The sequence below is a fragment of the Pinus tabuliformis genome, chromosome J (genome assembly GCF_031772625.1).
Source record: "Pinus tabuliformis cultivar Carrire ecotype Pingquan chromosome J, CPIR1, whole genome shotgun sequence".
In the NCBI taxonomy this organism is placed as follows: Eukaryota; Viridiplantae; Streptophyta; class Pinopsida; order Pinales; family Pinaceae; genus Pinus; species Pinus tabuliformis.
In genome coordinates this window covers 554,146,353-554,160,869 of record NC_142295.1, presented here as the reverse complement: position 1 = coordinate 554,160,869, position 14,517 = coordinate 554,146,353, and the positions used below count along the sequence as shown (strand labels likewise).

Here is a 14,517-nt window from a genome sequence, read left to right as displayed (position 1 = left end):
CTAGTTTGAGGTCCACGCACAAATTGGGGTCACTGGGGCGCGTTGGATTCATCCCAAACCCTTTCTGGGTTTTTGTGGGTTTGGTTAGAGGAGGCTAGGATTAATTTTGCTGAATTTCCTGAGCACTTTTGAGGGCAGAATTCCTAGTTCCATCCAACAGCCATTAACAAAAAATATTGGGGGAGGGTGCAATTCACCCTCGAACCATTTTTGCCACTTGGGTTCACGAGATATTTATGGGTTTTGTTGAGCTGGTGGAGTAGTGCCCGTGGCTAATTTCTTAGAATTTTTGGAGCAATTTGGAAGGCTAAATCAACAGTTCCTTTCAAACGACAAGAACAAATTTTCTAGGTGGACGCAGATTTGGTAGTAGAGCCATTTCTAGCATTTGGGTACCGCCAAATTCACCTGGGATCTTGCCTTGCTTGCTGTAGCAAGCCCAAATTCCTCTGATCTCATTTATTGTACTCATATTTATCAGAATTAATACAATGAATAAAAAATTTTGCCCATATTTTTGTGTTCAAATGTGTGTGGTTGTGCATTTTTGAATTTAGTGGTTGTAGCTAATTCATTGCTTATGTTATCTACAGTATTTTTCCATTTGGAATATTACGGTGGCATTAGAGCATGATCTTGGCCAGCTGTGGGGTAGCTAGCAAGATCATGGAAGATTTGGGCATGTATGCACATTATGGGTGAAACCACAGAAAAACCCATGGCTCAAGGAAGATTCAGTATGCAGGAATTCTAGGGTGGAATACGCTAGAACGATGAGAGGTTTGCCCAATTGAGGAAGGTGATGAACTAGATCCATCCTCATCCTTACAACAGAGACACTAAAGGTGTGTAGGCCGTGGGGGTGCATCCATTTACACTATGTGGGGAAAGTCGACAAAATCAGGTCTCGAAATCTCCTCAAAAGGAGCAGACAGGACAAGGACAGTTAAAGGGTGAGACCAGGAGGCGCTTTTGCTGGTGGAGACTTGGTTTTAGATATTAGGAGCCTGAGTAGGAGGTTGAGCATGAGGCTGAGGGCGCACAAAGTTGTGAGGGGCACATAGATACACCCAACGTGGCACAAGAGTCACCTTTGTTGGAGATTCCTTTGATAGTTACGACTAACACCTCAGGGGAGAGAGTAGAGCATACACCCATAGAGCCATCCATTGACGAGGTGCTAGGAGACATAGAGGTGCCCATAGTTGAGGAGGTGCCATCCATTGTTAAGGTATGCATTGATGAGGTATTCGGGGTCGTGACCGAGTTTTCAGGTGATAACAGCGCACAACAGGTTGATGAGGTGTCAAGAGACATTTCCATTGTTGATGAGGAGTCGATAGGTATAGAGGCATCTGGATCTATGACAGAGTTGTCAGATGATAGTCACCTACAGTTGACCGATGAGGGTGTTTTATATGATGGGTCGTTGATGGAGGAGCAGTTGGAGGCTTAAGTTGAGGTTGTGATGGAGGAGTATGCGTAGTTGTCCCTTGGGCTAGACATTGACAAGGGGCAACAAGAAGAGCACACGTTGGGATTTCAGCATAGTTTGCTTCAGAGGCACACTGGCTGGGCCTACAACATTATTATCTCACCATTATGCATTCGACTGAGAGAGGAAAAGTTGTCTAGATAGATCATAGGGGATGATCAAATCAGTAGGGGCTAACGACTTGAGTTGAGTATGGCACAACGTCAACATGGAGGGCTTGTTTCATACACAGGAGATTGTACATTCAATCCATCCTTTGGGATTGGATGGTGAGAGGTACTGAGCTAGTACACGATGGAGCAGGTTAGGCGGTTGGGTACATCCATGGCCGCATTTTAGCAGAGTTCGTGGATTACCAGAGGGGATTGAGGACCAAACTGTTGTTGGGATCTAGGTGGGATTTCCTGTCACATATTATAACCGACAGGTGACAGTAGTAGTTGCGTGATGGATCCAATGATTAGGCACACACACTTCCAGATCTGCATCAACAATAGTGACAGGATGGGTTGACATGAGAGCAGACAAATTTGACAAGTTATATTGGCATATTGATCGTGCTTGGGATCACAGGGTGATTAGCCTACTCTGGCAAGAGTTGGTAGGAAGAGGTGGCATCGGCAGGCCACCAGAGAGGGCATCATATGGAGACAATGCTCTCTCATTGATGTATTGGGTACCGAAGCTACTGAGGTTCAACATAGTAGTGTTATTCCTGGTTGCATGTGAGTTGGGCCACTCAAGTGTACATGGGTAGATGAGGAGGTGTAGATCACATCGTGGGGGTGTACTAGCACAGTGGAAATTTCATCTATCACAGCAATTGGAAATTATTTTCGAATTGTTAATTTATTTTAACAATTTATCTGGTGTCTGCTGCTGCAAATATCAAATAATTCAGACTGTGATTTTCACAAATAAAGTGCGGAAGAAAATAGCGCTGGAAACTAACAAAATCTAGCACACACACATAAAATTTACATAGTTATTTTTGGACAAATGTCCCTGGAAAAACCCAACTTGGGAAAACCGGTGCAGCAACTGAGGGTTTTATTATTATGCAGCAGTGAGAAATTACGAGTACAATAATCTAGATCTTGAAATCTGGCTATCCTGTAGAGAAAATACTGGTAAAAATATCTAGAGGGAAATTACCCTCACTCCAGGCAATTCCGGCACTGGATTGCCTTTGAAAAGAAAGCTGTCTAACTAGGTTTGCGCAGGGTCGGCGTCAACCTGAAGCTACTTGCTGCAACTGCTGTTCGAATCGTTTGCTAATCAAGCTGTCCTACCTGCTATTGGCTGGGAAAATGCTTCTTCGACACTCTGGGACTCCTTGCCGACCTCTGGAATTGAAGACGTCTTCCCCTCTCAGCAAATCAAACTATCTTTTGAGGCTTTTGTGCTAGGACTGCACCACCTATTGGAGAAACTTCAGCCTCTCTGCAAATGCACTCACTGGATTTGGAAAACTTTCTCAAGCCTCATTGTCCCTGTTCCTCACTGTTTCTACTTTGATCTCTGGCTTTCCGGCAACTGTTGTTGCTCTTTGGAAATTGAACTTCCAAGGAAATTGAACTTCTCAAGTGTTCAAGTGTTTTCTCCAAGTGCCCATCTACTCTCTTATAATCCTCTATTGGGGCTCCAACGACCAAGATTAAAACTTAATCAAGGGTTAGCATCATATCGGAGTCGATCCGTGTGAGTTTCTAGATAACTCTCACCTTGACTTAATTAATTCTGATTGATTAACCAGTTTTCCTAAGTTTAGACTTAGGAAACATTAAAAAAATAGGTTAATAATTTAGTTAAGCCATCTCTAGGTGGAATTTATAGAAACGATTTATGGGTTATGGAGATCTCATGTATTCTAGCCTCTCCACCAAGTTTCCTGACTAGAACACATCCGATGCTACAAAATCTAACACTCCCTCTTAGCGAGCACTGTGTTCTAGTGCTGCACACCCTATCACAACGCTCTGTCTTTGTATCATCCTCTGTCACATTGCGGATGTTTGATTGCTACTGCCCACCAACCACTACGCAACGCTGATGCTGCATTCGTGCTGCTGCTGACACTGCCATACTGCTGCCAGCTCTGCATCTGCACTGCAACTCCCTCTAATCTATTGCTGTTGTAGCTGCAACAATTGGAACTGAGAGGCATCCAAAATACTGAATCAACTGTGTTCAGTATGATGCATCTGTCTTCTGAATCCCGACTGCTACTAGCCTCTGCAATGTCATTGAAGAATCTGCACTACTACTGACTCTACACTGTGCTACTCTGCACTACTGCCAACTTTACATTGCGCTCCCAGCACCTGACTGCTACTAGTCTGCAACTGTGACTCTGGAATCTGATTGTATCCTTAATACTGATCCATCCTGCTGTTGAAAACTGTGGGCCCCCGTAGCTAGGTAATGATCCTATAAGGTGGACTCCTCAATGGACCCTTCCCAAACTTTGCAATCTCTGGGACTACAACTCCAAGTTGGCCCACCTCTCTCCTGGAGGTATGGCCGCAAACATGGCAAACTCTTCTTCCAACCTGGAAGACAACTTGTCAATCTCTGCTGACGTTGCTGCTTGTTCCTGCTTCTCCTACTTGTCCTTCTTCCTGAGAGGACACTGCATGCTGTAGTGACCGAACTCACCACATCTGAAGCATTTGACCTTTGATAGGTTCTTCTTCTTCTTCTGCTCCCCCTGCCCCTGACTGGGACCCTTAGATGCTAGGGCCACATTCTCCTCCTCACTCTTCACGCCCTTGTTGCTCTTGCCGCTGATGGTACTATTTAACGAAGCCTGTTTCAATTCCTCCTGCCGCACATCGGCCACATCTAGTCCCACCTTGGCAAGGTATCTTTGCCCAAGATTCTCTGGACAAATACTCGCCAGTCCTCCGAGACACTATTTAGTGCCAATCGTACAAATTTTGTGGGTTGAGGCTCATATGGTATACCCAACAGCTGCACGCTAGTCTCAGACTTCCTAAATTTGAGTGAGAAAGGCATCTATGCTCTTGCCCTTCTGAATTCTGGTGTTCCTCAACTTCTCCTGGAGGTACATCTTCTACTGCTCGGAAGAACTCTGAAATAGATCAGACAAAGCATCCCACATCTCCTTGGCTGTCCCTTTTTCTGCCACATGTGAGACTAGATGATCTCGGACACCATCCAAAATCATCCTCTTGGCCTTTGCCATTTCCTTCTTGTACTCCTTCTGCTGATCAGGGTCTTGGGGAACTGCTACCACACTCTTTGCATAGGTCTTCAGACCATATTCATCTAGAAGGAATAACATCCTAGCCTTCCAGATGACATAGTTGGAGGCTCCCTCCAATCTATCTTGGTCTCTGAGCCTTGCTATGGCCATCTCTGATTCTGTTGAAAACTCCATCTTTCCCTCTGCTTGGTTGCTAGATTTGCTATACACACTCCCTTTTGGAGTGAGGAAATCTGCACTCAGCTATTGCCAATCTACTCGGAAAAATCAAACTTCTGAAAAATGAAGTCCCTAGAGAGATTTTCCGTGTGTGTGTGCAATTTCTCTTCCAGCTGACGCTGATTCTGCTACTGCAAAACCCTCTACGTCCAACCAGAAATCTCTTAACCAAAAAATTGAGTTGTTGCTGCTCGCTCTGACTATTGGAATCACTATCTCGGACAACTTTGAGTTTTCTTTAGGCCCGCAACTGAAAAATCGAACTCCTGCCTAGCAATTCGTACTACCTATCTGGGTATTGCACAACCACTGAGAATTTCGACCTGCTGATCCCACTGAACAACGAAATTCCCTTCTTCGCTTCCGAGCTTCTCGGTTGATCACTCATGCTGTGATACCATGTAAGAATTTCATCTATCACAGAAATTGGAAATTATTTTTCTAATTGTTAATTTGTTTTAACAATTTATCTGTTGTTTGCTACGACAAATATCAAATAATTCATACTATGATTTTCACAAATAAACTGCGGAAGGAAATAGTGCTTGAAATTGAGAAAATTTAGCTCACACACACACATAAAATTTACACAGTTATTTTTGGACAAATTTCCTTGAAAAAACCCAACTTGGGAAAACCAGTGCAACAACTGAGGGTTTTATTATTATGCAACAATGAGAAATTCCGAGTACAATAATATGGACACTGAAATTTGGCTATCCTATAGAGAAAATACTGGCAAAAATATCTAGAGGAAAATTACCCTGACTCCGGGCAATTTCTGCATTGGACTGCCTCTGAAAAGCAAGCCATCCAACTGGGTCTGCGTAGGGCCTATGTGAACTTGAAGCTGCCTGTTGCAACTGCTGCCCAAATTGTTTGTTAATCAAGCCGTCCCGCCTGCTGTTGGCTGGGAAAATGCTTCTTCGACACTCTGGGATTCCTTCCTGACCTCTAGAACTGAAGACGTCTTCCCCTCTCAACAAATCGAACTGCCTTTTGAGGCTTCTGTGCTAGGACTGCGCAGCCTCCTGGAGAAACATCGACCTCTCTGCAAATGCACTCATTGGATCTAGAAAACTTCCTCCAACCTCACTGTCCTTGCCCCTCATTGTCATTGCTTCGATCTCTGATGTTTCGGCAAATGCTGCTGCTCTCTGGAAATCGAATTGCCAAGGAAATCGAACTTGTCAAGTGTTCAAGTGTTTTCTCCAAGTGCCCATCAACTTCTTTTTATAATCCTCTGTTGGGGCTCCAACGACCAAGATAAAAACATAATCAAGGGCTAGGATCATATCAAAGTCCATCCATGTGAGTTTCTAGAGAATTCTCACCTTAAATTAATTAATTTTGATTAATTAACCAATTTTCCTAAGTTTAGACTTAGGAAACATTAAAAAATAGGTTAATAATCTAATTAAGCCATCTCTAGGTGGAATTTCCAGAAACGATTTCTGGGTTATGGAGATCTCATGTATTCTCTCCTCTCCACCAAGTTTCGTGACTAGAACACATCCGATGCTACAAAAAGTAACAGAGTAGAGGATGCATGGCACATATGGTATGCCCTATGGTACATGGTGGCATGGCATTGAGCGTTGGTATCCAGTGGTGCATGGAGTTGTGCCACAGAGTTTAGTGCTATGTGGAGTGTAGGGGTACATATTTGTGTGTAGGAGAGCATGATGATGCACAATAGATTGTTGGAGTGTTTCTGCCAGAGAGATCTCCTGATGAGGGCATTAGGCACACCATGGGGTTTGGCACACTCAGATTTGGAGAGTGAGTTGATCGCAAGGCTGACCGTGAACTTCCATTTATCTCTCTCCAGCATTGCACACTGACACGGGGGACTTGAATATCGTCTCTTGATGTTGTCATCACGAGCAACAAGACCTAGGAGGTTCATTGGAGACATTTGGGACACGGTGCATCAGGAGAGAGGATTTCTAGTTGTGGCATATGGTCAGGACGCGAGTTGGTGGATGTAGGATTGGGGGTAGTCCGATCTTCTATATAGGTAGCACTTGCACCACCCTTGAGCCCACACTCAGGGAGATGCATGACCCCCCTTTGGCTAGACATTTCGAGTTGTCTCAGGAACATCTACAACAGTTGGTGGACCTTACTTGCAGGCGGATGTTTAGACTCCAGGCAATATTGGGGAGCGCTTTCAGGAGGCAGGACGACAGATTCACTATGTGGTATGGCCGGCGCAAGGTTATTCCGCATGCACCAGATTGGTTTGTGATGTATGGACTCTGGAGTCAATATATTGATTGCACGCAGGGACTTGAGATGTGGTACAGGTTGGTGCCAGCAGCTGTCAGGACTATGTCGCCACTGTTCTGGCTGTGGGATCCAGGGATTTGGTTGGTTGATTAGACACTCTGTTTTGTGATGAGTGGGATCAGGATAGAGGATGACCCAGCTCACACTTGGTTTGACATGCGAGGGAGCATTGAGGTCTTTGTCGCATGACAAAGCTGGTTTTCCTCGTTGCTACTTCGGATTAGGGTGAGTGTTTGATGGGTAGGCTATGACATCGTGGATATACTTGGGCCAAATGCGTTGGGGCTCTATAAATATTTTGCCATCAAGTCTCAGGAGAGGAGGATACAACTTGCGCATGATGGGCAGACCGTCATGGTCAGAGTTGCGCAATGACAACATGGTGGCACCCTTTTTAGACTAGCATGGGATCCGAGCATCACAGGACTTGGCAGTACAACTACCCTTGGGGATGAGCTGATTTCTATAGGGGAAGATCATTCAGATCTTCCATTGGGCTTTTGTGACTCGCTGATGGCATGGGGGAACTTCATCAACATGGTAGGTTGGTCAGCAGGAGGATATCAGGGGAAGCCCATGCGGGAGAGACTTCATTCCCATGGGGATTGGGTTGTATCTTCAGGAATTTACCCTTGGAGTGTAGGAGGTGGACTACTCAGTAGGGCAACTTCATGGGGAGTTGGACAAAGTCCTACATTATGATGATGCTCTACTTATTGATAGTATGCAGAGGGTTTCTAGTACTTGTACCTGGTTGGATAGTGAGTAGAGGAAGGGGTTCTTCACAATGATTAGGGTGGCTTGGGATCCGAGTATCGAGGGATTCCTTCATGACCAGACAATGCAGACATTGAGGATGACTCAGTGGCACATTTGGGACCCCAGTATCACTGGTAGTGATAGTGGCAATTAACAGTCAGAGGGGGCACTTGTTCAGGCATTGCGTGAGGACAAGCAATTTTTGGCGGGGAGGACTGTAATATCCCCAATTTTGATTTTCCACATTAGAGGCAATTTTGGAAAGAGGGTATATTTCTGGTTTTGGAACTTGGGAGAAAAAGCGAAAATTGTAGCTCTAGTGGAATGTGGGGGCCACAAGAAAGAGAAATTCTACTTAAGGAGGGAACTCACACTCTTGGAGGAGAGAGAAAAGAAAAGGAAGTGCGAATTAGGGGAGAGAGAGAGAGAGAGTGGGGACCACAAGGGGAGAAGAGGCAAGTAGATTATAGATAGAGCTTGAGGGCCTCACTTTTGGCATCTTGGATCATTTTAACTTCAGCCACTCGTTCTCTTAAGCTGCTAAGCCAAGACAACTTGTGCTGTTTAGCATAAAGATTTCCCAAGTGGGAATTCCACCCTCATTTAGGAGAACTTTGAGTGTCTCCCTAGTGAGGCAATTTGGGGAGCTCAATTCAAAATTTTCATTGGGCATATTTACAGTCGTTTCCTTCAATTGGAGCGAGTCTCCCTCGGGTGCAGGAGAGAAATTCGTGGCTCTTGGAAGGGACAACAAAAAGAGGAATTTGGGCCAGCCAATTAGCAGAGAATTCTTCCACAAAGAGGGCTGGAGTTTCTTGTCAACTTGTAGGTCTGTTGGTGAGGCATTTGGGAGAGCTGAGTTGCTCCACTTCTTGGTGTGGGCATGGGCTCATCGGGCATTGTTGTGCAATCACTTGGGCAAGGAGACTATGTGGTGTGGCTATGGAGGAATAAGGGAAATTTTGGGAGGAAGTAACCTGGTTCGAAGGAGATTTTGTAGAGAGATTTGGAGCATTTTGTAGCAGATTTCGTCTACAACCAGTTTGCCAGCCAGTTAGAGGTCCATGTGCAAATTGGGGTCACCGGGGCACGTTGGATTTAGCCCAAACCCATTCTTGGTTTTTGTGGGTTTGATGAGAGGAGGCTAGGATTAATTTTGCTGAAATTTTTGAGCACTTCTGAGGGCAAAATTCCTAGTTCCAGTCAACAACATAAATTGTTGGAGGACGACGCAGTTCACCCTGGGACCATTTCTGCCACTTGGGTTTGCAAGATATTTTTGCGTTTTGTTGAGTTGGTGGAGTAGTGCTTGTGGCTAATTTCTCTGAATTTTGGAGCAGTTTGGAAGGCTAAATCAACAGTTCCTTTCCAGCGGCAGCGACATTTTTTTTTGTGTGGACGCAGAGTTGGTAGTAGAGCCATTTCCAGCATTTGGGTACCACCATATTCACCTGGGATCTTGCCTTGCTTGTTGTAGCAAGCCCAGGTTCCTCTAATCTCATTTATTGTACTCATATTTATCGGAATTAATACAATGAATCAGAGTTTTTGCCCATATTTTTATGTTCAAATGTGTTTGGTTGTGCATTTTTGAATTTAGTAGTTGTAGGCTGTAGCTAGTTCATTGCTTCTGTTGTCTACAATATTTTTCCATTAGGAATATTATAGTTTCCACCTAAAAATCTTGTGTCTACTTTGTCTGATATTGTGCATTGTTGAATGGTGTTGATTTATGTTTTTAATACGATGCTAATGTTAAGTAATGCTTTGTGAAGTTCAAAATTAACTAATTGAAAGGAAATATTGGTTCACTGCCCTCTTAATATTTCCAACAGCGGAAAGCTCCTGAAGCAATTCGACCTTCAAGGGGATTATCTCTGACAAACAAATATCAATCTCAACACTTGAAGAACTTCTCCCAAATCACTTGCAATGAAGTATAAATGAGAAATATGAATGATTACTCCGTAAGCCAACTAGGGTGGCACTCGAAGTCCATCGAAATTAGCTATACCAGCTAGGGTAGCACTCGAAGCCCATCGAAATTAGTTGTACCAACTAGGGTGGCAATAGATGTCCACCGAAACCAGTTAGAAAGCTTCACCTAAAACCCTTGAGCTAAACTCACTTGAGCACCAATCATCCAACAAAAAATAATCATAAACCAGAATGATTGAGAAATGGCCTTTTCCCCCATTTATAAGATTTTGTCGGATCTTCTCCAATCTTCTAGAAATCTCTTTTTATCATTTTATTAATAAATCACTTGGTGCATTTTCCTCCTTTTCTCCAAGTGACTTTTGCCCCTTTTTATTTACCCATTATATAAAAACATATTTTCTCCTTTTATTTAATAAGTGACTTTTTATTGCTAATCAAAGTCACTTTTATCTTCAAATAATGCTTAAATTGCCACCATGATCACACTGGCCTCCCAAAGCCTCTTCTCATCATCCTGTCTTGTAGATCTTTTCATCCCGATTCCAATGAGCTATTACACTAAGGTTTTTCTCCAAGTAATCAGCCCAAGGCAACACCTTAAGCATAATTAATTAAAATATGCCTGTTAATAGCTCCGTTTTACGGAAATCGTTTAAATGCCACAAAACCAAGATTGAATTGTAACAACCCATCTCGAATCACGAGTAGCATGGCAATATTAGCATGCATGTGAGGCTACTAGTATATTGCACTAGTATATATATTATTTACTCATGAAGAATGTCTAAGTATAGGATAAATAAATTAATTATCAAAGGTGCTAATTAAATACCTAACCCTCGTAAATAGAATGAATATATATTAAGTAAGAGATATAGTGAATATATTGAGTTTCTCCATAAGTTTACCACCCCATATATATAACTATACTCCAGTACACAAATACACTTATAACCCTAAATATATTTTAAATGATTTCATAAGCTAAATCCAAAATTTTATTATTAAATCTTATATGTTATAAAAATAAATATTATTTAAATCATTGTAATATTATATGACTATATACTATTTTACCAAATCAAAATAAACCAACCATCTAAATTAAAAGAAAGGTGATGTCACCCTATGTTATAGTGTCATCCAACTCAATTGAATGCAGAAACATGACAAGGCAGCCACCGTTTAACAAAAATAATATCCTTTTATAAGACGGTGAACGAATGTGTAGAGGGGAAGGAACCTCCGCTATTTAAGAGAGGAAAGGGGGGTTTTGTGAGGGGAGTCTACAACGGTGTTAATATTTTCTCTGGAGTTGAAGGAAGGAATTTCAAAGAGAGTTACTGATAGAAGGAAACTGAGCCTTGGTTGTTCTTGAAGCTTTTGGGCACGGGGGCCAGAGTGCTGAATTTTTGAAGTATTCTAGAGTTGGGTACTGAGGTTGTGCCTAGTTTGGCAGGGAGGATTTGGTCATTTTGGTAACGCGAGCAGATTTGGAATTGGAGCTACAACATCTCATGATCGAATTCATACACGGCAACCAAGTAGGTGGCATTGTATTAGATTGATAAATTCTTGCTTAAACTGTAGTTGGTAAATTTTGGATGAATTTAGTAATTTAAATACGAAATTATACTTTGGTTTGAACTCTGCATTTTGGTATCAGAATTCTGCATTTTAGTATCAGAGAAATTTCATTGGGTATCAGAGTACTACACGAACTGTGTGGAACTGGTCCTGATGATGAAAGATGGCAATCGGTCCCGTTTGACCCCATAAAACTTCTCAAAGCCCTCTGGGCCCACCAATAATGTGATCCTGCTCCAGTGACCTGGCTGACATAAGCTCTGGAAATCTCCCCTAATCACGTCACAATATAATCCAAAAATTGGGGACATTACAAGTGGTCTCAATATCCCTTATTTTTTATATTTTCATTCTCTTTTGAGGGGTTGTCTGGATTCAAGGAATTGACTTTCCATCAACCTGTAGATGTCCTGCACTCCTATATTCTTATACGTTTATTGCAGTATTATAGAAAGCATTGTTTTACTGTTACAGTTTTAAAGTAGATGTTGTGGTCCCTTTTTCATTTGCAGGGTGGTTATTTGTGCAGATTTGGTTTGATTGGCCAGCCAGCAATCTTTTTCCTGTGAATTCGATACTTGTTAACTTCGGCCTTTTGTCCTTATATGTCTTATGCACCCACAATGGAAACGGTCACTACTGAATTTTATAATTAAATATTGGGGCTACATTTATCATTTAATGGTTGAAGTGTCAAATAGATGTTCAAGGTTATATTGAAGTCTGAAGATGGTATTGTGACTTGTTGCTTTATTAAATTGTGAATGATATTTTTAAATTTTAAGCTTTCTATGTTTATGTTATTAAGTTTTATAATATATAATTTAAATTTATCAATTGCAAATTAACATTATGTTTATGTTATCAAGTATTATAATATTATAATTTAAATTTATTAATTAAAAATTAATATTTCAAATATATATATATATATATGCTTATTTATTTTTTTAAATTTTCATTAATATATAATATTGTCACTTTTAACTTCTTGTTTCCTGCAAATTTAAGAGAAGCTCCTAGCCGTATTGAATACTCGTACTCACGTTCCCAGCATACCCCTGTTCCCCAGCATATCCATGATACTGGAATAACTGGTGACTCATAATATTAAAATGCTACTTTGTTTTTCCATGGGACTTTTTAGCTCTATGCATGACCTTGATTTGAATTTATTCTGGGTTGTTCTGCAGGTGCCAAACTCTGTATGCTCGCTGAACTTTTGAGGTCTGGGACATTGACTGGCATTGATATTGCTAAGCATCGTCTAGCAGCATGTCGCACTATGTTACAGAAATATGGACTAGAAGACTGTTGCCGGCTTTTTGTTGCTGATGGGACTTCATTTTGTCTTTTACCTAAAAGAAAACCTATTGGGCTATTAGGCAACAATGAACAAGAGATTACTGGAAAATACCTTCATTCTACCCAATCAGCAGTAATTAATGGATCAAATCCAGCAAATCTTCAGGCTATCTCCTGTGGTGAAGTGTATACTGACTTTTCACAACTGTGAAGTTCTGCTGTCCGTTTGTTGCATTCATTCTAATCATGCTTTCTGTGTTTTCTGTCTAAGTGAATTTTTTCTTGCTGGGAAATACATAGGTGAGTTTGGTTCACCTCAAGACGAATCAATTGATATATATCATGAATGGACCTCCAAAAGGACATGGAGAGAGAGGCGTGATTCAAGAAAGGGAAAATCCTTAAACAATTCAAATAAAAGTTTGGAACACAAAGAGCCAGAGTTAATATTCTATGGTAAATGCTCTGGAATTGTTGGCCTTGGAAGATCAGTTGTATTTCAGACTGGAGATGGGATCAAGGCTTTAAAGGAAGGATATGATAAGGTAAATCTAGCCATAGACTAAGGAAAAGGGATGGTATTGCAATACCATGGACTTAGTATGCTAAATTTCTATGGTTTCCTCTTACAGGGATGTAGAATTAAACAATATCTGTTTGTAATAGAAACATTATATCACTAAATCACACTAAAATTTTATATTAATCATCTGAATAATATTGATGAACAAGAATAGAAGCTTGTACCTTTTCAGGAACATACCATTTAGCTTGTGCGTATGGGCCACAATTTATTTATATATTATCATATTTCATATAATTCTTTCCTTGTACATAAAAAATCACTATCTCCCATTTCTTCCTTATTCAGTATCAATGTACATTCTGGTGTATAATGAATAAATCCAGATACGGATGATGGCCATGATGAATCAACCTGATAGTGGTTATCGTGCCTTCCCATTGACAATGATTCTAACCCTATGTATCCTAGAAAATTCATTTAGCTAATAGTTCTCATATTTACGCAGCATCAAATTAACAAGCAACTGCAAGAATTACCTTTTCAACTCCAATTGTGGTTCATGTAAGCATCAGTTTTGATATATTTAACTAGACAAAAGTGAAAACATACATATAACTGCTAAATTTGTTTCGTCAATACTAATCACTGAAATATTACTCTCTCTCTTTCCTAGTATACTCCCCTTTTTGAAACCAAGGAGAAAAGACAACCTTCCATGCTTGATAGCACCATTATTTATAAATTCTAGAGGTATGCAAGATATGAGGACAGAAAAATATGAGAAACTACAGCCCAAATGTTTTCATATGAAAAATATACAAGGAGCGATACTAGCAAATGTTTCAAAATTTTAGAAACTTGTGAAGCAAAGCTGTTAGTTGTCATGATCAAACATTTTAGTGCCTATTGTCGCACAGAATGTCTAGGCACCATGACAACGGCTCAGATCGGGGGCTGTCACCTCGATCCCCAATCTGTCCGGTTAAGCTGTCTCCCTACAACAGGCTAAGGGGGGTAGACCCTACGAAAATGGAATGCAGGAGAACTAGTTGGAAACCAACCAATTCGGGAGACACAGTGAAGCGACCAAGTACTTGATTTAGATTTAACAAGGTTTATAGGATTTGATTAGATTTTAAGCAATTGATGCCAGCGCCTTATGGA

General features: G+C 41.3%; 1 protein-coding gene across 3 annotated transcripts in view; it reads left to right on the top strand.

Moving 5' to 3' along the window:
• Positions 1-14,517, top strand: part of LOC149228208 (S-adenosyl-L-methionine-dependent methyltransferases superfamily protein) — a 178,772-nt gene that overhangs the window by 26,247 nt on the left and 138,008 nt on the right. For 2 of the 3 annotated variants that reach the window (XR_016247847.1, XM_089378100.1), the window contains exons 4-5: positions 12,716-13,006; positions 13,128-13,372. Coding sequence is in view for 2 of the 3 variants with exons in the window: in XM_089378100.1 (XP_089234226.1) it covers positions 12,716-13,006; positions 13,128-13,372 (536 nt within the window). In the remaining variant the exon portion in view is untranslated. Of the gene's footprint in view, positions 1-12,715; positions 13,012-13,127; positions 13,373-14,517 lie in introns of all 3 variants that reach the window. The other variant, XM_089378101.1, reaches the window with a different exon arrangement.